This window comes from Lemur catta, chromosome 12, assembly GCF_020740605.2.
Source record: "Lemur catta isolate mLemCat1 chromosome 12, mLemCat1.pri, whole genome shotgun sequence".
Classification (NCBI taxonomy): domain Eukaryota; kingdom Metazoa; phylum Chordata; class Mammalia; order Primates; family Lemuridae; genus Lemur; species Lemur catta.
In genome coordinates, this window is record NC_059139.1 from 51,204,767 (window position 1) to 51,231,213 (window position 26,447).

General features: G+C 39.6%; 1 protein-coding gene across 1 annotated transcript in view; it reads left to right on the top strand.

The window, feature by feature from the left end:
• CMYA5 (cardiomyopathy associated 5) overlaps positions 1–26,447 on the top strand; it is an 87,988-nt gene that overhangs the window by 29,339 nt on the left and 32,202 nt on the right. The window contains exons 2-5 of the mRNA XM_045566096.1: positions 730–11,296; positions 17,870–17,965; positions 19,283–19,516; positions 21,104–21,126. Of these exons, the coding sequence (XP_045422052.1) occupies positions 730–11,296; positions 17,870–17,965; positions 19,283–19,516; positions 21,104–21,126 (10,920 nt within the window). The remainder of the gene's footprint in view (positions 1–729; positions 11,297–17,869; positions 17,966–19,282; positions 19,517–21,103; positions 21,127–26,447) is intronic.

Genomic DNA, 26,447 nt, shown 5'->3' on the forward strand with positions numbered 1-26,447 from the left:
GAGTTCCCATGATACACGTACCGGACAATGAATTATATAGTTAAAATGGAAATATACCTTGTAGGGGTAGAGTGGAGGTAGATACTTGGAAATAATGTCAGATAGGATCAGAGAGCTAAGGATTTTGACCATTGTTTTTTTCTGTTACCCCTGTAGGTATGAGGAATTTACTGAGATTTTGAAGCAGGGAACGGCATGCTGAAATGTTCAGTAAAGCTAACCTGGAAAGATAAGCAGGATGGGTTGAGGGTGGGGAAGGGCAAGAGGTGACTGTGGTACCAGCTGGCCAGGTAGGAGGCTAATAATGGCAGTGATCTAGGAGGGGAGTGATGGCAAGCTAGGTGAGGTGGCGATAGTGGGAACAGAGAGCACAGATGCAAGAGGCACTCTGGTGACCAGAGTGAGCGTGAGTGACTGCTGAGCCCGAGGGGATCAGGAAGGCAATCTGGGTGAGGGTAAGTGATGAATTTAACTTTAGTTTTTTTGAGTTTGTGGGATATTGAGTCATTCTAGTGGGATGTGTCACTGTATTTGGTGTCCTGACTTCAATTTTTAAACTTTATTTGATATATATCCCTCTTTTTGATGTGGATGGAAATATTGATGTCTATATTTTAATTTCACATTAATCTTTTACCTGGTAAAAACATATTTACTTATTATTCTAACAATTAATAATATTATGTTATCATTATAATATATAATTATGAATATTATTATTTACTGTAGGTTATCAGACCAGGATGAAGAGGGCAAGACCAAGCAGGAGTGTATCATATCTGACCCCTCCTTTTCCATGGTGACAGTTCAACGGGAAGATAGTGGAATAACCTGGGAGACCAATTCAAATAGATCTTCTACTCCTTGGGCCTTGGAAGAAAGTCAGACTTCTGGTGTGTGTAGTCTGGAAGGGTCAGCTGTGAATTCTCCTCCAGGAAATGTTTCCTTTATTGTGGATGAAGTTAAAAAGGTTCGGAAAAGAACTCACAAAGCAAAGCGTGGCTCACCATCATTGCGTCGGAAAGGCAACAAAAAAAGAAATTCTTTTGAATCCCAAGATGTTCCAGCAAACAAAAAAGACAACCAGGTAGTAAACATTGAGAAAGAGAAATCATACACAGGCATTTATGATAAAACAAGGAAAAAGAAGACCGCTTCAAATACACCTCCTATTACTGGGGCAATATACAAAGAACACAAGCCATTAGTGTTAAGGCCAGTCTACATAGGAACAGTACAATATAAAATTAAGATGTTTAATTCAGTTAAAGAAGAATTAATTCCTCTACAATTTTATGGAACATTGCCAAAGGGTTACGTAATTAAAGAAATACATTATAGAAAAGGGAAAGATGCATCTATTAGCTTAGAGCCAGATTTGGGCAATTATGATTCTAACACAGTTTCCAAAACAGGCAAATCAGTAGCCCAAAGCATAGAAGATGAAAAAGTAAAAGAGCTTGCCCCACCCTGGAGAAGTACAGTCTTCAAAGGATCAAAGTCCCTGACCTCATTATTCAGTCATGAAGATCAAAAGAAAACTGACATTGATTCCTCCTTAAATGCCACGTCTGCATCAGAGCACACAGTTTCCTCTTATTTAAGTAATGACACAGAAGAACAAGAAACACAGCTCAGGCCTCCACAGTCAGTGCCACAGCAGCGAGACAATGAAGCAAAAACCCATGAAATGGAGCCTTCGCCCCTGTCACCTGATATATCTGAAACTGTGTTCCTGGAAACAGCAAAGGAAGAATTTGAACTTGCTTCCCATGGAGCCAGAACTCCAGAGAACGGCTCTTCAGTCTCACCATCTTTAGTTGATGAGGTCCAGAAGGAAGATGTATATTCCGCTGACCGTTCCATTTCACTGGAGGCAGAGAAGGATTTTCTGGAGACAGGTTCACCAGGTCTGGCAGCATCTACTCAGGAAGCTTTTGGCCCAGACAATGAACAGCTAGACCTGACTTCGCTGGAAAGGGCAGAACCAGTCTCTGAACAACTGACCCCTCCTCATCCTAATGTCAAAGGAGAGAAGGAAGAAAATGTGCTTGAGCCATCCATGTCTCTTTCTGAATCTCTAGTGTTAGAAGAACCAGAGAAAGAAGAAGTAGAAACTTCCCTACCAATAGCTGCTACTCCTGAACCTGAAGATTCTAATTTAATGGATGAAGAGATCATAGAACTTGAATACCCAGAAAGTCCATTAGTTTCTGAGAAGCCCTTCCTACCACGTTTGTCTCCTGAAATGGAGCACAAAGAAGAGGAACCTGTTCTACCACTACTGACAACATCAACCCCGGAACATGGCACTCTGTCTGAGGAAGAAAGAGAGGAAAATGAGTCTGTTTCCACTGATTCTGCTTTTGTATCAGAGTATTCAGTACCACGGGATTTGAACCATGAACTAGAGGAGCGAGAAGTTGAGCCAGTTTCTCCATCCAGCGTCAAAACTATGGCTGAACATGTAGTTTTGTCTGAAGAAGAGAATGAGGAATTTGAGCCCCATTCCCCAGGTGTGTCCTCTGTATCCGAGCACTCTCTCTCACCATCCACAACTGAGAAGACTTTGGAATGCCAGTCTCCACTGTTTTCAACAGTTACACCAGAACATGTGGTCCTGTCAGGAGATGAGGCCTCAGAAAGTGGGCATTACACGCCAGAGTCCACATCTGCTTCCGAATATTCAGTCCCATCACATGCAGCAAAAGAGTCACTGAAGGAAACAATTGACCATAAGACCCCACTAAAATCAAAAGGTGTTTCTGAGCACATGATTCTCTCAGAAGAGAAGGAAGACACTGGATCATATTCTCCAGCTGTGGCCTCTGAATCTGAACTCTCTGTCTCGCCATCCACAACTGAGAAGACTTTGGAATGCCAGTCTCCACTGTTTTCAACAGTTACACCAGAACATGTGGTCCTGTCAGGAGATGAGTCCTCGGAAAGTGGACGTTACACGCCAGAGTCCACATCTGCTTCTGAATATTCAGTCCCATCACCTGCAACAAAAGAGTCACTGAAGGAAACAATTGACCATAAGACCCCACTAAAATCAAAAGGTGTTTCTGAGCACACGATTCTGTCAGAAGAAGAGACGGAAGACATTGGATCATATTTCCCAGCTGTTGCTTCTGAATCTGAACGCTCTCTCTCACCATCCACAACTGAGAAGACTTTGGAATGCCAGTCTCCACTGTTTTCAACAGTTACACCAGAACGCATGGTCCTGTCAGGAGATGAGTCCTCGGAAAGTGGACGTTACATGCCAGAGTCCATATCTGCTTCCGAATATTCAGTCCCATCACATGCAGCAAAAGAGTCGCTGAAGGAAACAATTGACCATAAGACCCCACTAAAATCAAAAAGTGTTTCTGAGCACATGATACTGTCAGAAGAAGAGAAGAAAGACATTGGGCCATATTCCCCAGCTGGGGCCTCTGCATCTGAACAGTCTTGCCCACCACACACAACTGAGATAACTTCTGAATGCCAGGCCCCACCACTTTCCACCCCCCCATCTGAACATGTGCTGTCAGAAGAAGAGACGGTGGAAATGGGACGGTGCACACCCTCTTCCACGTCTGCTTCTGAATTTTCAGTACCACCATTTGCAACACCAGAGTCACAGGATGAAGAAATTGTCCACAATTTCCCTCTAAATCTAAAAGGTGTCTCATCACCCATGAATTTATCAGAAGAAGATCAAGAAGACATTGGACCTTTTTCTCCAGATTCTGCATTTGTGTCGGAATTCTCATTTCCATCCTATGCAACTCAGGAAGCAGAGAAAAGAGAATTTGAGTGTGATTCCCCAATATGTTTAACATCACCATCTGAACACACTATCTTGTCAGATGAAGACACTGAAGAAACTGAACTTTTTTCTCCAGACTCAGCATCACAAGTTTCAATCCCACCATTTAGAGTCCCAGAAACAGAGAAAATTGAAACCGAGCAGGATTCACTATTAACTGAAGTGTCTGCTTCAGAATATTCCTGTTTTTCAGAAACAGACGAGGAAGAAATTAGATCAACAGCTGCTACACCTGTACCTGAGCATTTCAGTTCATCACAGAAGCAAAAAGCTGAACCTTTCCCTTTGATGTCTGCACTAGAAGACTTGAGTCTGCCACCTTCAGGAAATAAACCAGAGAAAGCAGAAAATGAGCCAGATGTTCAAATCACCTCAACATCTGTATCTGAATATCTCATTTTGACACACAAGCAGAAAACTCAGGCATCTTTGGAGCCTGAGTCTGAAGACTTGATTCCACCATATTTAAACAGTGAATTGGAGAAGGGAGAAACTAAGACTAGTCCATCAGTAGCTGCAACACCTGCTTCTTTACTTGCACAGTCATCCATGGCAAAGGAAGAAACCAAACCTGTTTTACCTGCATCTCGGTATTCAGTTTCACCTGATTCAGTCCATGCAATTAAGAAAGAACAGGAACCTAAATCATCACTTACTCTAAAAGCTGCAGATGAACAGATGGCTTTGTCAAAAGTCAGGAAGGAAGAAATTGTGCCTGATTCTCAAGAAGCTACAGCACATGCATCACAGGATCAAAAAATGAAGCCTCAGCCTCCAAATGTTCCAGGGTCTGGGATGGAATATTCAGTTTTGCCTGAATTGGTAGATGAGCCAAAGAAGGATGTCAAACCCAATTTAGCTCCAAATGTGACTTCTGAACAAGAACAGAGAATCTTGTCCAAGAATGAGCCTGAAGTAATAAAACTATATTCACCTCTAAAGGAAACATCTTTATCTGCACCTCAGGTTTTATCAGTAGTGAAAACAGAAGTGAAACATGATTCTAAAATAATGACTACACCTAGAATGCTTCATTCAGCTTCATCAGGAGTGGCAAAAGAAGTCGAACATGGTCCACCTGCCCCAGCATTTTCAGCTTTGTCAGAAGTAAACAGAGAAACTGAAACCAGTTCCTCAGCAACCACAACATCTGTAACTAAGCTGGATTCAAACTTAACCCAATTGGTAAAAGAAGAAATCCCAACAGATTCACCTCTTGCCACCCATGTAGATCATCCAGTCTTAGCAAAAGTAGGAAAGGGTGAATTAGGAAGTGGTTTGCTACCACTGGTAACATCTACAGATGAGCATTCAGTTCTTAAAGAAGAAGAAAAGGTAGAAATTAAAGATATTTCTCCCACTGAAACTTCTTCATCCAAACTTTTAGCTTGGTCAGAAGCAGAAAAGGAGGTTAAACCTGATTCACCTCTAAGTGTCTCCTCTATAGCAGAGCATTCTATTTTGTCAAAGGTAGAAACCGAAGAAGTTAAACCTGAGTTGCCAATAACCAAACCATCATCTTCTCAGCATTCAGATGTATGTGAGGAAGCAAAGGTAGAAGACAAACAAGGACTTTTATTTTCTACCGTCCCTGACTCGGAATGTTTGGTTTTATCACAAAAAGAGAACTTAGTGTCTGCCTCAGAGGTGTCAGGGCCGGAACATGTGCTTTCACTCAACCTAAGTGGTGAGATAAAGACAGAAGAAACTGAACTTCCTTTATTACAAAATGTGTCTCCTGCACCCAAACACATACTTCCAAAAAGCAAAGATGAGGAAATAGCAAGTTCTGATTTTGAAAATTTAGTGTCAAAAGATTTAGCCCCAACGTTACTGACCCTCAGTGATGATAAGAAGAAACAGGCAATGGAAGCATCTCCTACAGCTCAGGGAGATTTCCTGTCAGAAAAACGAGATCTTGCTCTGGCAGAGCTCTCTTCGGAGCCTGAGAAGAAAGATGGGCTACACCAACCACCAGAATTACCAAAGGCTGAATTAGAATTCACTAATGGTTTAGGCAGACAAACTCAATCCATAGGTACCAAACAAGTAAAATCTCCCGTAATTGAAACAGGGGATTCTGTTTTAGAAAAGGACCTAGCTGAGCTTAGGAGTAGAGAAGGAAAAGAAGAAAACAGGGAATTTTATGCATTTACTACAGTGCCTGCAATTTCAGGGATGTCATCATGCCTGCAGGAGGAACCTCAGAATGAAGAAATTAAACCTTTCTCTCCTAAGGTAGTTAGCCTAGGGTCAAAAGAAGCACCTACCTCTCTAGTTGAAGGAGACAACCTAGAAGAACTTCAGCCGTATAATTTTTCTTTAAAAGGAATATCAGAAGAGTTGAACCATTCAACTGACTTTAAAAAAGGGGAAAGTCAAGAAATAGCCCCATTACCACCAGTGAGAAAGTTGAAGACAAAAGTGATGGAAGATATTGGAACTAAACTAAATGAAGAAACAGGCCACCCAAATTCAGCCTGTGTATTCCAAAGTATAACAGAACCATCAAAGATCATTTCCTCTGACCTCCTTGAGGAACAGAAGACTGAAAAAGCACTTCATTCAGATCAAGCTATTAAATTACCTGACATAAGCACCTCTTTTGCAGATAAACAAGATCTGGGTATTAAACAAGTTTTGCTTATGAAAGAGAATGTATCTTTGGAGCAATCAAAATCATTTATGACAACCAAGCCTGCAGATGTTAAAGAAATAAAAACGAAAGAGTCTTTTATTTCTCCAAAGGATGAAAACTGGATGTTGGAAAAGCCAGAAAATTTGGCCAGTCAACATGAAGAAAGAATACTAGGAACTATGGAGTCAGATTCCTCTGGCGGCAGTGATCTGATGACAGGGCAGATTAAGGCTGCTGTGTTGGATAAGGACCATGCCTATGAAATCGGAAAGCAGGTTCTGCCACATTCTGCTGAAGAACCTCATTTGCCATTGCAAGAACCAGGATCTACTGTTGATACTTCCAGTGGTAATGTAGAGACCTTATTAAGTAAAACCTATTCTTTTGAAGAAGTAAAGCTGGACCAAGAACCAACATCTTTAGTTCTAGCTGGACAGGTAGAGAGAAACATAGCAGAGGAGAAGCAGATCCATTCTTTCATGGGGAGTGAAAGTGTGATATTGGAGAAATCAAACACAGAGTTTTCCAGGCCTTGCGAAGAAGAGAGCCAGGAAGAAATCAAACTACCTCCCGAAAGAATCCTCCAGAAACCAGTGTCTGCCCCATCAGTAGAGCAGATGAAGTCAGAAACTATCCCCTCTCCTGTCAAAACAGCCCATTTCCTGGCAGAAATTGTAGAACCTTCACTGGGCAATGAAGAAGCAGCACACTGGAGCACACCTCCTTTACCTGAAGAGAAGCCATCAGAAGAATCAAAAATGGTTCCGTCAAAGGTTGTAGATGATGCCAGTGAGGGAGGGAAACAAGCACCTGAAGTGAAAATGCCCACACAAAGAGAACCCCTCCCCTCAATTCTAGCAGGTCAAGAACCTCACCCCCCAGAGTCACCTGAGGAGACACACAAGCTGCCTGAGCAGCCCAAGGTGATTAAGCCAGGCCTTCCCGAGGAAAAGGGAAAGAAAGGAATTTCATCTTTCAGAGCATGGATGTCCAGTTTGTTTTTTGGATCAAGCACTCCAGATAACAAAATTGCTGAAAAAGAAGATTTAGAAACTCAGCCGAGTTCACCTGTAGAAAAAGCGGTGACTGTGATAGAACCTAAAGGGACAATTCCCACTGATTTTAATGCGACTGAGAAAGCAGTGGATCCTTCCTTACCAGGGGTAAAACTTAAAACTGCTGATGAATCCAGAGGTACTTTAGTTAAATCTGGTGAAGGTCAAGACTTTAAAGCACAACCCACATTGTTATCAAATGTAGAAGTTTTACAACAACCGAAATCTGATTCTGAGGTGTCTAGTGAAGATTATGGGAAGAAAGAAATCCCAGACTATTCAGAGAAAATGAGCATAAAATCAATAGTTACTTCTGCTGATGGTGAGGAACATCTTGGAACTCAACCTTTTTCACCCGCTGGTGAGAACTTGGTTGTGGAAGAAGCCAAAAATGTTGCTCCTCTTAATGCTGCAGAAAGTAAAAGAGTCCAGAAGCCAGCAATCGCTCCTCCATCTACATGGAATATTTCTATTCTTCAGGCAGAGCCAAGAAGTGATCAAAAAGAAAAATCGCTCCTTTCATTTGATGTAGTGGATAAGGTGCCACAACAGCCCGAGTCAGCTTCATCTGTCTTCACAAGTAAAAATATCACGAAAGAATCAGAGAAACCGGAGTCAATAATTTTGCCAGTAAAAGAATCAAAAGGCAGTTTAATTGATCTTGGTGAAGATAGACTAAAGAAAGAAATGCCAAAACCTATTTCCTCGAAAATTTCTGAAGAGGAAATAAAACTCAGGTCTGTTAGCCCAACTGAGGAAAAAGATAACCTGGAAACCAGATCGGATATCTTGGCAGAAAAGAAGGTGCTGGAAGAAAAACAAGACACTGGAGCCCCATTAGAGCGTAGAGATAATAATGAAGTAGGGAAGGCACAAATTACACATGGATCTAGACCTACTGAACTGGAAGAATCAAAAGCTTCTGTTATGCAGCAACAAGTCTGTCAAAATGAAGACCGCAGAGAAAGATCCCAAATCATTGTCAGTTCTGAAGAGGAGAAAGGAGAAGAGAAAGAAAAGCAGGCACATGTGTTTTCAGAAGAAGAGAAGCAGCAGGAACATCAGCCTTATTCTGTGAATGTATCCAGGTCTATGCCTAAAGAATTAGATGTTTCTTTAGGTCATTCTTTGGGTGAAACTCAACCATTTTCATTAGTTACAGCTACGTCAGTTATTGAAAAATCAGAAACCAGTCTCTCAAAGGCTCGCCCAGAGATCAGAGAAACAAAGGCAGTAGAAACCCAACCATATCCATTAGAAGAAAATAAAGTTTTGGTGGAGAAAACCAAAACTGTCCTTCCAGCAGATCTTTCTAGTCGTGATGAAACAGATAACCGCTCTTTATCTCAGGAAGGAAAACTGGTATTAGAAAAGTCACACAGGGATATGCTAAGTCCCAGTGAAGAAAGGGGACAGTTCAAAGCGTTAGAACTATCCAAAGGTGGTTTAACAGATATCACAAAAGAAAGTATGAAGCAAGGATCTCCATCTAAAGAATCAGAAAGGAGTTTAGATCATCATTTTGATGAAACAAAGAACTTAGAAACACCACCATATTTGCTGTCATCTGTAAAACCACAAACTATTGCTTCAGGAGCTTCTCCTGAAATTAATATAGCCAAGGAACAAGAAATACCATGGTCAGAACTGACTCCAGATGGGTATACAGTCCATACTATTCAAACATCTAAAGATCACACATCTGATATGCCTGAACAATCTATTCTTGTTTCAAAGCAGCACTTGGAGGCTGGGAAAGATATCCATGTAAATGAACCACTCTCTTCACCAAGAAGCAACTATGCTGAATTTATAACTAATGCATCAGCAACCCATGCTGATAAAATAGTTTCTACTAAAGAAATGTCCAAGGAACCTGAAGACACATATACAAAAGATGAAGAATTTACAGTCACTAGTAAGCCAGCTGGACTTTCAGAAGATCAGAAGAGTGCTTTTAGTATCATTTCTGAAGGCTGTGAGATATTAAATATCCATGCTCCTGCCTTTATTTTTTCAGCTGATCAAGAAGAAAGTGAACAAATGCAAGATAAGTTAGAATATTTGGAAGAGAAAGCCTCGTTTAAAACCTTATCACTCCATGATGATAGAGAGGCAGTTGCTTGCCATAAAATATTAAAGAGCAAGTTAGAAGATTCTGATGAAAAAGTTATATCATTGAAAGAAAATAAAGAAAAAGAAACTCATAAGACAAAAGAAGAGATAGGCACAGATTCCGAAACTGGTGATTTAGCTTTTATTCAGCCCACAATTCCCAGTGAAGAGGATTATTTTGAAAAATATACTTTGATTGATTATAACATCTCCCCAGACCCAGAAAAACAAAAAGCTCCACAGAAATTAAATGTTGAAGAGAAACTCTCAAAGGAAGTTACAAAAGAAACTATCTCTTTCCCAGAAAGTTTGGAGGAACATGCCCTAGAACATGAATATGATTTGGTGAAATTAGATGAAAGTTTTTATGGACCAGAAAAGGACCACAGCAAAGAATCTTATCCAGAGACTCAAAAGTCTTTGGTTATCCAAAAATCAGCTGACAGAAATGCTTCAAAGGGCATAAATAGAGATGTGGACTCAAAGTCACCTGGGATGCCTTTATTTGAGGCAGAGGAAGGAGTTTTATCACGAACCCAAATATTTCCTACTACTGCTAAGGCCATTAATCCAGAACTTCTGGAGGAGCCACCTGCACTTGCATTTTTATATAAAGATCTGTATGAAGAAGCAGTTGGAGAGAAAAAGAAGGAAGAGGAGACAGCTTCTGAAGGTGACAGTGTGAATTCTGAGGCATCATTTCCAAGCAGAAATTCTGACACTGATGATGGAACAGGAATATATTTTGAGAAGTACATACTCAAAGATGACATTCTCCATGACACATCTGTAACTCAAAAGGACCAAGGCCAATGTCTGGAAGAAAGAGTTGGTAAGGATGATTCATACCAACCAATAGCTGCAGAAGGAGAAATTTGGGGGAGGTTTGGAACTACTTTGGGGGAGAAGAGTCTGGAAGATGAACAGAAAGCAGTGTACAGGGAAGGGGAATCGGTAGGCCATGTGGAGACCCTTGGTGATGTGGCAATGCAGAGGAAAGTTCCCATCACTGAGGAAGTCAGAGTGGTTACCCAGAAGATAAGTTATGCTGTTCCATTTGAAGACACCCATCATATTCTGGAGCCCATAGATGAAGCAAGCAGTCAGGGTAACCAAGCGGGAAATGCAAGTCCAGAGGTCAATCTGAATGTCCCAGTACAAGTGTCCTTTCCAGAAGAAGAATTTGCATCTGGGGCAACTTATGTTCAAGAAACACCGCAAGAAGAACCTAAACTCCTGGTCCCATTTGAGCCGAGTGAAGAGAGGGTCCGCAATAGCCCTGTTCAGGATGAGTATGAATTTGCTGAATCCCCAAATTATGAAGTGGTTACTCAAGACATTTTACCAGAAGAACTATATTCAGAATCCACACCTCAAGATGTGTCATCTCAAAGAAAGGAATCCTTTGAACATATCAGTGAAAATGAATTTGTGAGTGAGGTGGAACAAAGTCCATCTGCTGAACAGAGAGAGTTGGGCAGAGAGAGAAAAGAACGTGATCACTTACCATCAGAGTTAGTAACTGAAAAGGCACAAACGGAACTGAAAAAGTCCCAGATTGACACATATTGCTACACCTGCAAAAGCCCAATTTCTGCTACTGACAAGGCGTTTGGCACTCACAAAGACCATGAGGTTTCAACACTTGACACAGCTATAAGTGCTGTAAAGGTAAATAGATTTAAAAACATACAAATAATTAATAATACATATACATTTAATTTACGTTCACATTTTCTGAATTTTAAAAATGACCAATACTTGATACATTCATCTTTAAGCAGAACTATTAGTCTAAAAGAAAACTAGGAATACTTCTCCAAGAATTTAGTTAAGATTGATTTGACAGACTCATTGAATGCAACTGGCCCTCTGTATCTGCAAGTTCTGCATTCTTGGAACCAACCAACTGCAGATAGAAAATATTTTGGGAAAAAATATCCATAAAATTATAATACAGCAATAAAAATGATACAAATAAAAATATAATATAACACTATTTACATTATATTAGGCATCATAAGTAATCTAGAGATGCTTTAAAGTGTAGAGGAGGATGTGTGTAGATTATATGCAAATATTACATCATTTTATGTCAGGGACTTGAGCATCCATGGATTTTGGTATCTTCCGGGAGTCCTGGAACCAGTCTCCTGCAGATACCGAGGATGACTGCATAGACTATCTGCCAGGCATTTTGCTAGGTTCTGGGGATACCAAGATAAATAACACAGGGTCGCTGCCTTTAAGGAGCTTGTCATCTTACGGCAATAGCCCTTAACATTATCAAAAATGCTAAATAATTTGAAATAAATAAAAATATCTTTGAGCATAACGCACAATTTATTTTCTATCTACAATATCATCCTTTGAAAATACATGTTTACATTACATTGAGAAATTTTATTGCAAGTTATATATAAATACTGAAGGCATTAAGACATTTTAAATTCTGATTTTCTCTATATTTCCTTTTTATTTATAAAATTTATGTTAGAAATGGGAAATCTTTGCATACTTTCTGGCTATGTCTATAGGACCCCAATGTTCCAGATAAAAAGTTAGTCATAGCCAGGTGCGGTGGCTCACGCCTATAATCCTAGCACTCTGGGAGGCCAAGGCAAGAGGATCGCTCGAGGTCAGGAGTTTGAGACCAGCCTGAGCAAGAGTGAGACCCTATCTCTACTAAAAATAGAAAGAAATTAGCTGGACAACTAAAAATATACATAGAAAATATTAGCTGGGCATGATGGCGCATGCCTGTAGTCCCAGTTACTTGGGAAGCTGAGGCAGGAGGATCACTTGAGCCCAGGAGTTTGAGGTTGCTGTGAGCTAGGCTGATGCCATGGCACTCACTCTAGCCTGGGCGACAAAGCGAGACTCTGTCTCAAAAAAAAAAAAAAAAAAAAAAAGGAAAAAAGAAAAAAAGTTAGTCATAGCATATATACTTATGTAAGTGATTATAAATACTCCACTTCCCTAGAGGTACTATTGGAAATCAGCATTTAGACTTTGAGACTCACATCTACCTTTTGATAGCCTTCTAACTGGTCTCCCCATTCTTGTCTCCTCTATCCATTCTCCATAGAGCAGCTGGAATTATCCTTTTTAAGAATAATTTTTATTTCCAGATACTGGAGAGTACAAGTGTTCTTGTTGCATGGATGAATTGTATAATGCTGAAATCAGGTCTTTCAGTGTTCCTGTCACCAGAATAGTGTGCATTGTACCTGATAAGTAAGTTTTTACTCCTCACCCCGCTCTAGCCCTCTCCCCTTCTTAGTTTCCAATGTCCTTTATACCACTTTATGATCATGTATAATCATTGTTTAGCTCCTACTTATTAGTGAGAAAATGTGGTGTTTCTTTTTCCATTTCTAAGATACTTCACTTAGAATAATGGTCTCCAGTTCCTCCCACATTGCTGCAAATGACATTATTTCATTGCTTTTTATGGCTGAGTAGTACTCCATGGTGTGTGTGTGCGCATGTGTGTGTGTTTTTGTGTGTGTGTGTGAGTGTGTATATATCACATTTTCTTTATCCACTCATGAATTGGAGGACACTTAAGTTGATTCCACATCTTTGCAATTGTGAATTGTGTGGTGATAAACATTCGAGTGCAGGTGTCTTTTTGATAAAATGACTTCATTTTCTTTGGGTAGACACTCAACAGTGGGATTGCTGGATTGAATGATAGGTCTACCATTATTTCTTTGAGTAATCTCCTTACTGTTTTCCATAGAGGTTGTACTAATTTGCAGTCCCACCAATGGTGTATAAGCATTCATATCTTTCTGCATCCATGTTAGCATCTATTGTTTTTTGACTTTTTAATAATGGCAATTCTGACAGGGGTAAGGTGGTATCTCATTGTAGTTTTAATTTGCATTTCTCTGATAACTAGTGATGTTGAGCATTTTTTCATAGGATTGTTGTCCATTTTTCTATCTTCTTTCAAAAAACTTCCATTCATGTTTTTTGCCCATGACCTTGAAATAACCTTTTTGATGAGTTTATTTGTTTTTTTTTCTTGCTGATTTATTTGAGTTCTTTGTAGTTTCTGGATATCAGTCCTTTGTCTGTGTATAGTTTGTGAATATTTTCTCCCATTCTGTAGGTTGTCTATTCACTCTGTTGATTATTTCCTTTGCTGTGCAGAAATTTTTTATTTGATTAAATCCCATTTGTTTATTTTTTTGTTGTTGTTGCTATATTTGCCTTTGGGATCTTAGTCATAAATGTATAAAAGAGTTTTTCCTACATTTTCTTCTAGAATTTTTATTGTTTCATACCTTACATTTAAGTCTTTAATCCATATTGAATTAGTTTTTTTATATGGTGAGGGATAGTGATCCTGTTTCATTCTTCTGCATGTGGCTACCCAATTTCCCCAGTACCATTTATTGAATAGGACTTCCTTTCCCCAGTGTATATTGTTGTCTGCTCTGTTGAAGATCAGTTGATTGTAGGTAGATGGTTTTATATATGGGTTCTCTGTTCTGTTCCTTTTGTCTATGTCTCTATTTTTGTGCCAGTAATATGCTGTTTTGGTTACTATAGCCTTGTAGTATAATTTGACATCAGGTAATGTGATGCCTCCAGATTTGTTCTTTTTACTTAAGATTCCTTGGCTATTTGGGCTCTTGTTTGGTTCCAGATGAAGCTGAGGATTATTTTTTCTAGATCTGAAAAGTATGACACTGGTAATTTGATGGGGATTGTGTTGAATCTGTGAATCACTTTGGGTAGTATGGACATTTTAATGATATTGATTTTACCAATCCATGAGCAGGGGATGCTTTTCAATTTGTTTTTGTTATCTGTGATTTCTTTCATCAGTATTCTTTAGTAAATTTTTTATTCATTTCCTGAATTATTTTTCTGGTTTCTTTCAGTTGTTTTTCTGTTTTCTCTTGGAGCTCATTGAACTTCCTTACAATCCATATTTAGAATTCTTTATCTGTCATTTTAGTATTTTCATTTTGGTCAGGATCCATTGCTAGAGAGATGGTGTGCTCCTTTGGGGCAGGGGGTCCTCTCATTCTGATTTTTCATACTCCTGGGGTTCTTGCACTGATTCCTTTCATGTGGAGCAGCTGGTGCTCCTTGTTTTTGGATTTTATTTTGTTTAGGTGGGACTTCCTCACACCACCCCCAACTCTTAATGGTGTATCTGTAGCATATATTGGGTAAGGACTTTGGCTTTGCTTGCAGGTACTTTGATGGGGGTCAAGGTTCTGCATGGATACCTTGGTTATAGATATCCTTAGTGTGGTGGTTTTCTCCAGTGGTAGTTATTTTTAGGCTATAGTGGTGGTGGACTATGTGCATGGGCAGATTCCCTGTCTCTTGTTGACAAGGGAAGATGTAAGTCTTAGAAATCCTTTCTCTTTCTGCAACCCTGTGGTATTCTTAACAGAATGAATTATATGGGGATACCCAGTTTATTTATTTTTTTTTTAAGGCAAGCATGACAATGAGGTTGTCTGCAGTCTGCCAGAGGTATGAGGGGAAGAAAAGCAAATACCTCCACCTTCCCTTTCCATGGGACTCCATATTCCTCAGGGGTTGTTATCTGTTGAAATCTTGTTCCTTCTTGTTCTGCTCCACAACTTCTTCCCATGGAATCTCTGGTAGGTTCTGGCACTTTTCCCTCAGCATTACACCTAGACTGTGTTTTTTTTTCATCTAAAACTTTTCCTTCTTTCTGAGATGATCTGGTGACCAATGTCTCTAATCAGCCATCTTGCCTCCCCTCTGGATTTATCTTAAAATTAGCAAATAACAAGAATTGAGCACCTACTCTATTCCAGTGTTAAGTTCTTTATACACAGAATATCTTATATTAAAGATTTTTTAAAACAACCCTGACACTGTCATCAATTTGCAGATAATGAAATCAGCTCAGAGTGTTTCAGTGATTTTAAGTGCTTGAAGACTGGACTGGAATTGGTACCTGGGTCTGTCTGCTACCAGAGCTCAGGCTCTTGATTGTGTATCCATATTGCTTGGGTCAGTGCCTTGCTAATGATAGTGATTTTCAATATGGTCGTTCAGTTAGGTCACTGTTAAATAATTGTCAGACTCATTTTGATTCAATAGGATAACATATTAGAATCTTGGCATTTTTTCCCTACCAAATTAATCCTTCTCAATTTGTCTGATATTGGTTCTATTTCTCCAGGGTGAAATTCTGTAGAAACTTTACTCGTTAAAGTTTGAGGCTAGGAAGTGGGGCAGCTTCTTTTGTGAAATCTCAGACATCAGATGCATTAGCTGCAGTGGAAGTGTGCCCCATTCAGTGGTGACACTTGGTTTTGTTAACTAATAACTACTGTCAGCGGAAAGAGCACCGAATTTTTTTTGGCCTTCTTAATTATGTTTTACCTCCATGAGTTTTAGAAATTAAAAAATAATTGACTAAATATTGTCAGTTTAAAACAAATGTCATAAATAGAGAGATATGATGTCTACTGCCTTAAAATCACTCCGTCATCTGAGCCAGAGTACAGTGGTGTGATCATAGCTCGCTGTGGCTTCAAACTCCTGGGCTTAAGTGATCCTCCCACCTCAGCCTCCCAAGTAGCTGAGACTACAGGCGCCTGCCACCACACCTGGCTAACTTTTTTTCATGTTTTTAGAGACAGGGTTTTGCTATGTTGTCCAGACTGGTCTCAAACTCCTGGCCTCAAGGGATCCTCCCACCTCAGATTCCCCAATTGCTATGATTACAGAAGTGAGCCACTGCAGTGCCCTTAAAATCATTTTAAAATTTTTTATTCTTGAATTTCTCTAAACAGTATGAGAAGGAGAAAGTGGAAACGCAGTTGACTAAAGCCAAGGGATTTTGCTTCATTTCATTAAGTCAGCTGTGAAGATTAAGAGTTGGTTGGCAACTCTTAAAATAAAAATCAATTGAAAAAAGTTGTAAATTAAGAATTCTCTAACATCTTCTGGGTAGGCATTTGTGTCTGTTCAGGAGCTGATGGCTGCATTTATAGACTCTCCAAGTCCTTGTGTCTCCTCCCCAGTCCATCCCCATTGTGTGCTTATCTTTTTTCTGTTGTTGTCTTCATTCACTCTTTCCTTTCCTTTGTTATCAATGTTTATTGATCTCCAGTGACAGGGAGATCATTAGTAATCATTAGTAATGAGGGCGAAAAAAGGAAGATGGACTTGTAGATCCCCCATATCAGTACAAGGATGTGGGAGCACAGTGTTCTGAGAAACTCACCTATGGGTGGGAAGGGGAGTGTTAAGGAAAGTGTTTCTAAAAGATGAAACTTGGGTGAGCCTTAAATGAGATAGAGCTCTTCTAGCAGTTTAGGGCAGAGACAACATTCTAGAGACAGGGGATACCAGATGAAAAGGCACACAGGTGAGAAAGAGTCCAAGGAAAAGACACAGCTTGTATAATCGGACCCTGAGGGCTTTGGAGAAGAGGTAAGGGCCACAGACGGAAGTAGAGGCCGATCCCACGCAGGCTGCCATTAGTGTAGTATCTTGGTTATTCTGTATATAGTCGATCAGGCAGCTGCACCTCTCTTATTCTGTTTTGTTATTTTTTAACTTTAGCAGGATTGACTGCTGCTAGATTTATAGCTATGACTAAAGTAGATACTATCCTTCCCCATCACCCCATAAATTTTCTATTTGACTATTACCCCTTGAGTATTTTAACCCTTTGAGGGTCACTGTAACTTTTAGATCCCTTTAGTAGGTGGTTTCTATCATTTGGTATGCTGGACTCCTGGCCTGGTGGCGCTCTGATCACCTTCCCAGAGTCAGGTCTTCCTGGCACACCTGAGGCCATTGGCACAAATGTGAAGAAACTACTCAGATATATTGGGCCAGTTTTGCAAAAAGGCTGCTCTCTCAGAAAGTATAAAAATCAAGGCCTAACTAAGGAGAAAGCATTCAAATCCATAGTTCATTACAACAAGTATGCTTTCAGCTCATCAATTTACCAAGAAGTCCTTTCTTTTGCATGAGAAGATAAACTGTCTTTTTTATTGTTGCCTTGGGGTTCTCACTCAAAGCCTCCTAATTGTTTATCATACAGAATTATCTATAGTCAATTTAGATGAAGCAGCAAAGAAAATTTAAAGATTGATTTGTTAGTGGATATAATATAGTACATCTCTACTAAACATACTAAATTTATAAGGAAATTGGAACTCACTGGTTGAAATTCTTTTCCCATATGTCATGTACTAAGGATATCGTAATTCTTTTCTTCAGGTTCAATTAGCAGAATTTCTAGAAAATTTACAAGAGAAGTCCTTGAGGATTGAAGCCTTTGTTAGTGAGATAGAATCCTTTTTTAATACCATCGAGGTAAGTTAACATATCCATTTTCCTTTAACCTGGTTTGTTCAAGTTTCGCAAGTAAACGATTCTGAGCTAAAAGGATCTGATTTGGGGTTTTTTGTGTGCGTGTGTTGTTTGCCATTGTTGGTTTTGTTCCATTCACAGTGAGAATCCTTAAAGTCTTCCCTCTGTGTGTAGAGAGACTACTTTCTGTCTAAGGATAAAAGAATTGCCCTTAAAAACAGACATCTGTTTATTGAGCACTTACTATAATAGAGCAGATGCTTTATGTGCTTTACCTAATTTAATCCTCACAACAATATGTGATATGTATAATTATTATCGTTCCCATTTTATAGATAAGAAACTGAGTCTTAAGGTACATTGCTCTACTTTCCTGCCTCTCACTGGATTAGCTCTGCAGAAAAACTCTCAGTCACTGCCCAACGTCCCATGCCCAGAGCCAATGAGGGCCTCTCATGGTATAATACAACTGTCCTTGATGAGTTCGTGCTCTCCTAGCTGCTGGCTCCTGCCCTGTCCACAGTGAAGGGCAGGGAGAATGATGCTCCATCCTCATACAGAGATGCCCAGGCACCCTCACCTGTCAGTCACGAGTGGCAGAGGGCCCAAAGCCACTGCAGAAGGATGCTGCAGTTTCCCTACTGCTTCACATCCTGGTTTGCTTGTGAGAGTTCTGCTTATGTCCTGTTGTAGATCAGTTAACACCTGCTAATGATTTATAATGTCCCCTCCCCCAAGTGTCCCTTTTAGACAGTAAATTATGTGATCATCTTATCCCTAGCCCTGGTGAGGACAGCCAGGCATCTGGGTGTGTCCAGATGGGCAGTAAAGTTTCTCCCACTGTGGTAGAACCTGTGGCCTCACTGGAGAACATTTGGGAACGTAGCTCCCTTTTCAGTATCCTGGCTGCTCCCTCCCTCACACTGGGATTTCCGTGGAGTGGCGAAACGATGCTGGCCCTTCTCCACTACCTGGAGGCCAGTGGTCCTCACTGTGATGCCATTGTCAAGTTTCATCATGTGGGGATGCAGGTGGGCAAGACTTTCATAAACATATCTCATTTTTGTTTGTTTGTTTTTTGTATTTTGGTAGCTAAAACTTTCTTGATGATACTGTTACAGTAAATTTTATTGCAAAGCTAATTATGGCAAAATGGGTTGGTAGATTGGAAATTTAGACTGTGTATGTGATGTCTGATTCTCTGATCAGAATGCCAGAGGTCAATTCTTTAAAAGGTTGGTGTTTTGCAAAAAAAAAAAAAAGCATGCTCATCTTGTTTCATTCAGAAGTGGGGTGGTTTTTTTCTGTGTTTGTTTTTAGGAAAACTGTAGCAAAAATGAGAAGAGGCTAGAAGAACAGAATGAGGAAATGATGAAGAAGGTTTTGGCACAATACGATGAGAAAGCCCAGAGCTTCGAGGAAGTGAAGAAGAAGAAGATGGAGTTCCTGCATGAGCAGATGGTCCACTTTCTGCAGAGCATGGACACTGCCAAGGACACCCTGGAGACCATCGTGAGAGAAGCAGAGGAGCTCGACGAGGCCGTCTTCCTGACAGTAAGCGCCAAGTGAAATGGGCCCAGACACCTTGCACCCACTCTGGCACGTCTACTTTTAAAACTTCATCTTTCAATATTCCTTAAGATTATTTCTATTTCTGTGTGGGGTTTGTATCATTCTGGCATTGAAAAATTATTTGGGCATGCCTGATGCCTGTAGAAAAGACCCAGCAAATCCTGAAAGCCTAACGCTCAGATCCAGCTGAAGGATGCTCGGAGTGAGGCCACAGTGTCATCATTCCATCTGTCACACGAGATTGGTCACCTTCTGAGAGGGAGAGAAAGAAGCCTTAAAACCTTACTCCAGCCACACTTTCCCTCTGGGGGCCAGCCCTGCCTTCTGGGGCCTGGTGTCCTCGTGCTGACCCCTGGGCCTGTCCTCTCCACTCCCGGAGGTGACCTCGCTGATGCGCCATTGCCCCTGAGCCTTGACAAGTAGCTCAGAGTAACATTTTGGTATGTTGTACCTCTCTCAGGTCATAAATATGTTGATGTTTTCACAAGGGGCTTCCTGGGAACCCGATTCCTTAAGTCAAGCAAGTAACTTGTGGACAGGGGAATTCCCTTGGATGCTCCCCAAATCGCACCACAGAGACAGCTCTTTGCTCCCCATAATTCCTTAGAACCTTCAGTAAGATGCTGGCTCTCCACAGAGCCGGGATTCAGCAGGAGTGGGAGATGTTTTCCTGAGGGCAGTCCCAATCCTGGTTGTCACATGGGGAAGGCTCCATGTTATAATGACTAGGGACCTCCCTTTCAAAGTTCCCCATCCTCCTAATTCTCAAGTAAACTTTGGAGACAGAGCAAGGCAAAAAGGGGCAATGCTAGCCTTTGGTTTACCACTGGGGAGACCCCCAGCCAGGGCAAATCTGAGTGAAGTGGATGTGGCCATCATGAAAAGAGAAATAAACTCATTAGCTTGCTTTATGTATAACTAAAGCAAACCTTTAATATTTTTTAAATTAGACATCTCTTGTGAGGTATAACATTTAAAAAGTTCTTTGTGTTCTCAGAGAAACTTACCTTTGTTTGATAAGAATAAGAATAAATTTCCTTCTCTCTAGAAGAACAAATTGTAAAAAAAAACAAAGTTTTTTTTCCTGCTTTTAATAGTAATATATATTCATTTTAGAAAAATTGGAAAATACAGATAAGCAAAGAGAAAATATCACTCAGATAACTGCTGATTACATTTCTGATATATATGGCACACTGAACAAATTTAAATCATTTTCCTTGCTTCGGAGAATTCTATTCTGGAAGCTAAGCCATTTGCTAGTGAGTAGAGTACAGCATGAGCACCTCATTGCCAGCCTTGCTGACCATAGAGAGCAGAGCCCAGCTGCAAACTAAAGCCCCCTCCATCCCTGTCCAGACCCCCCCCCCCAACTTCTGAGCCTAATTTCTTGCTGCCCGGGGGAAACCACCAAAGAGAAACAGCCTCAAGGAAGCTGAGGGATAATGATTTTCAAACATGGGTAATCTTAATGCTCTTGGTTGGTTTTTCTTTTTGTTGTTAATTAGTTTCTCTCTCTCTCTCTCTTTCTCTACCTCTCTACCTCTTGCTCCTCCTTTCCCCCATAAGTCGTTTGAGGAAATCAATGAAAGGTATACAAAACATGGCACAATGTAGTAACGGCTGAGAATAGCATGACTGGATGCTTTATTTTTAATATTTTGATGCTTTATAGAAAATGAGCTGCCAATTAAAAAATACATTTAGCGAGCTACTGTATTTTCACTTTTTAAACAGTGCTTTTAAAAGCTAAATGACAGCTTTGAAAGAAAATTGCATGCGCTTTCGTTAAATAACAATTATCATAATGTAGATTTTTAACTGCTGCCTTGAGATGAATTCTGTATTTCCAGCCTAATCTAGATCATCTTCCCTGCTGCTGCATATAGAACATTTTGTAGATACTTAGACTTACTGGTTAAATCATTCATATCTGCTTTGAGTAGTTTTAGAACTTATGTAATCTTAACAGGATGGTCTCTCATTTTTAAAATTTATTTTTTATTTATTTTTTAAATAGGAGGGGTCCTCAGTTTCCTTGTTTTGTTTTTGTTGAGACAGAGTCTCACTCTGCCATCCTGGGTTGAGTGCAGTAACCTCCAACTCCTGGGCTCTAAGCGATCCTCCTGCCTCAGCCTCCCTGGTAGCTAGGACTACAGGTTGGGGCTGCAACGCCCGGCTGGGTTTTTTAAAATTTCTTTTTGGTAGAGACGGGGTCTTACTCTTGTTCAGGTTAGTTTTGAACTCCTAAGCTCAAGCGATCCTCCCACCTTGGCCTCCCAGAGTGCTAGGATTACAGGCATGAGCCACCGTGCCTGGCCAGATGTTCTCTCATTTTCTCTTGAAAAGATAGCCATGCATTTCTCTTCTCTTTCTGCTCAGCTAACCTAAATGAATCTTCCTCTTTTGATTTGTTTTATTTTGTTGTTGTTTTTAACACTCAGTCTAAGAGAACTCTTCATTGTTTCAAATGGCAAAACGCTCAACAAGAAATTAGAAAATGTTGTCTATAAAAACATATAACATCAGATTTATGTTTATCTTTTGCAGCATCTGATGTTGAAATTCTCATACAGATCTGACAACTTTTCCTTTTTGCCCCATAGCAAGATGTGGGATCTTTCCTACTGGCTGAGCTTAATATTTTGTCATTTTAATGTAATTTTAAATGTAAATTTCTAAATTGTAAATATTATCTTCAGTTTACTTCCATGCCAATTCAAATTGTGATACAGCATAGAGTAAAATCAGAAATTTATATCTGTGATGTATTAAAATATGGAAAAATGGATTTGGATTAGAAACATTTTTTTAGATAGTTGAAACCACACAGATGAATCCTATCTACCTATAAAAAATTCTATTCAGCAGAATATTGCCAATAAGTTTTATGAAAATAATTTGTATATTAATATTAGCATTAATTACTAAGTGACACTGTTATAAATAGAATTCCCCCAGGGAACTTTAAAAATGCTGATGCCTTAATCTTATCTCCTGAGATTCTGATTGATCTGGGGTGTAGCTGGGCATTTTTAAAGCTTCCTAGACATAGGTGATTCTAATGCACAACTAGAGTGGAAAATTCTGATTTATAACAATCTGCCCTCTGGCCCAGTGGTTCCCCAAACTGGCTGTGCCTAAATCACCTGTGTAATTTGTTTAACCAGAGATCCGGGGGCCCCAGCCCAGATCCACTACAACAGAATTTCTGGGATAGGACTAAGCATCTGTTACCAATTGCCACAGACGAGTCTAAGACACACCAGTCAGGTCTGGAAGCTGATACCCAGGCCTTATTCCCAGTTTCCATTATTTTTAAAAAATTATACATTTTTTTCTAAATACCATTGACATTTATTTTTATCCAAAAGTATATGGATTTATAGTGCCATTCTACATACACTGGACAGTGTGGTTGTATATTTGCTTACTTATATTTTATCTATTCATGGAAGATACTGATTGGTAACAAAATTTGGTGAATGAAAATTTGTGTATGCATTTCTCTTAAAAAATGCAATAGAACGTTTGGTTTTACTTTTCTAACCACTAGAATATTGCTAATATAAATTGACATCCATTTAATACTAAATACCACTTCTTTGATTTGGTGCTTAAACTTGTTCATCTGTGTGTCATTTTTATTAATTTCTATTTCATTTGTCCAACCGACAATGAATTAATCTTTGCTAAAGCTGCATGTCACCTGAAGGAGAGTACACTTGGGATAGCCATTATTTTTTTGTAAAGAAAAAAGTCAACAAAGTTCTGGGATTTGGTGAAGAAATAGGAGCAATTCAAGAAAGCCCTGTTAAATATGTGTATGTCCAAACACACACACACACACAGACATGATGAAACTGATTGTTTCACTATAAAGCTTTCCTTCCACATTCTCAAGAAAACTTTTGCCCCAAAGTCTCAATGTTATGAGTGTTCCTTTCTATAAGAAGTGCTAATCATCTGCACTTGACCCTTGAACAATATGGATTTGAAATGTGCGGATCCACATGAATATTTTTTCAATAAACATATTGGAAAATTTTTTGGAGATTTGTGACAATTTAAAAAAACTTGAAGATGAACCATATAACCTAGAAATATTGAAAAAATTAAGAAAAAGTTAGGTATGTTATGAATGCATAAAATATATGTAGATACTAGTCTATTTGATCACTTACTACCATAGAATATACACAAATCTATCATAAAAAGTTAATCAAAGCTTATGCACACAAACATGACCATTCTGTGGCACCATTCACAGTCAAGAGAAATGTAAACAAACGTAAACATGCAGTATTAAATCATAGCTGTATAAAATTAACTGTAGTACATACTGTACTATTGCAATAAGTCCCTAGCCACCTCCTGTTGCTATTGTGGTGAGTTTAAGTGTTGTGATTCTTGCTTAACACTCTTTGTGACATTAATCATCTCTGAGTAAGTGGTTCATCTCTCCAGTAAATTGCATATCGAAGTAAAAAGTGATCTCTTGTGGTTCTTGCATATTTTTCTTCGTGTTTGGTGCAGTGTCATAGAGCTTGAGTAACACCATGGGAACCATACAAAGTGCCACTCGTGAAGCCGGAAGTTCTCCCGAGAAGCAGGCGATTCATCTTGTAAACAGATGATATAAACTAACGCTATCGATAAACATTGCACAGTACTGTAAATGTATTTTCCTTAGGATTTTCTTAATAACATTTTCTTTTCTCTAGCTTATTTTATTATAAAAATACAATATATAATATTAATACATATAACATACAAAATTTGTGTTAACCAACTGTTTATGTTATCGGTAAGGCTTCTTGTCAACAGTAGGCTATTAGTATTTAAGTTTTGGGGAGTCAAAAATTATACATGGATTTTTGACTGTGTGAGAGATTGGTTCCCCTAACCCACAAGTTGTTCAAGGGTCAAGTGTAGTTTGTTTCACCTTGTTACTTTTTCTCTCTCCCTTCATATTACATCTCCAAAGGCAGGGCTTGTATATTAAATGATTTTTCATAACACTAAAAATGCTTAAATTAAGGAATGCTGTCAAGCATATTTAGACTCAACATTTGCATATCTTGAAAAACACATTTGCTTAGAAAATGCTGTTCTGTTAAGGGGATTCATTTTTTTCTCCATTTTGCTCTTTTGTGTAATTATAATGAAAAAAAGAGTCACAGCCATTGTAGGACCTGCTTATAAAAAGATGTCATGTGCTGATGTTAACATTGAATAAGTCAGCGCATAAGAGAAAATTCAAACATTTTGCTGGTGGTATCTACAACCAGGGCTTTTGTGCTAGAAAAAGTCCTACATTTCGTCAGTGATGTGTATTGAGAGAGCTTAGTGTATGTATGGGTCACCATTTTTTGTTAATTCTGAGTCTATCATTTCCATCCTTTGCATCCCCAAAGCCTTAATTTAGGCTCATGTTGCCTTCCCTCACCTAGACTATTGTGGGATCCTCCACTAACCTCACGGCCTCTCTGACCTGCTTGCTCTGATCCTTCCTCAGACCCTTGCCAGGATATGCCTCTAAATTTCCCTTTTATAAGAATTCTTTGGCTCTCCCTGCCTTAAAAGCTAAACTTGAAACTCCCAGTGGGTACGAAAGGCTGTTCCCAGTCAAGCCACAAACCTCTTTTCTATTTCATCCCTATCAGCCTCTGTTTCCCAACCGTCCCACGGTGCCCGCTGGCCCTGGAGTGTGCCAGACTCGTTCACACCTCCACGCCTTTGCCCACGCTGGTCTACCTGCAATACTCCTCCCTACTCCCTTTTCTGCCTAGGAAACTCCTATTCATTCTTTAGGACCCAGACCAAACAACACCTCCTCTTTGGAGCCCCTCCTAGAACCATCTCCCCTAAATCAAATGATAGTGAATTTTGTTGTTTCTAACAGCTGGAAGCATACGAGGCACTCTTTAAATATTTCAGTTATATTTTTCCTTCATACTTGCCAAAAATCCATATTGCTGAGATCCTGATATGCTCACCCAAATAAAACAATTGGCCTCTCATTCATTCAAAATATATTTATTAAATGCCCACCATGTGCCAAGTAATGCATTACAATACAGTAGTGAGCAAACCAACATCCTTTCTTGAGTGTAAGTTGTATTCTGGTGAAGCAGATGGACAAAAACCAAACAGGCAGGGATAAGTTAGCTAAGGAAGGGCTAGAGGGGCAGGCCGTGCTGCCTTAGCAGCATCCTCTCTGAGGAGCTGACATTTGAACAGAGATCCAAGTTAAGCAAAGGAAGGAGCCACGCAAGTATCTGGAAAAACAAAGTTCCAGCAGCAAGCAAGATGGATCTGTTCTGAGAAAACCAAAAGTCCATCTGTGGTAATGAAGCCTACACCGTTCCTCACAGTTAACTCAGCTGCTGAAAGAGAATGCCAGCCCTGTGTGAGGGAGGGCACGGAGGAACGCCCCTGATTCACTCTGAGGCCTCTTATGCTAAAGATAAATTCTTTTGCAAACTCTTCTTTCCCTCTTACCCCTTCAGAGCTAACCTGTTTTTGTTTGTTTAAATCCAGATTTCACCTGGATACAAACGCTAAGACCTAGCATCAGCTGGCAATCCACCCAAGAGGGTCTTGAATCTATAAAAGCTATTAGTTTATAAGCTGTGGCTTGGTTAGTCTTTTAAGAATGGCAGGCTTAACCCTCTTGCACTGCTGTATCTTCAGTACCTGGTACTGTGCCTGGCACATAGTAGGTGGACAGTATTTTTGAATGATAAATAACTAGAAGCTTAATATTGAGGTTTGAGAACAACAAGGACATCCTACAGTGTGTAAGTTTCTAGATGGACTCTAAGCATTTATATCCTTTAGGAAATAAAGAAAACAATCATTAAAATGAAGTAATTCTTAGGGCTAACTGTATAGATAAAAAATTTGAGAC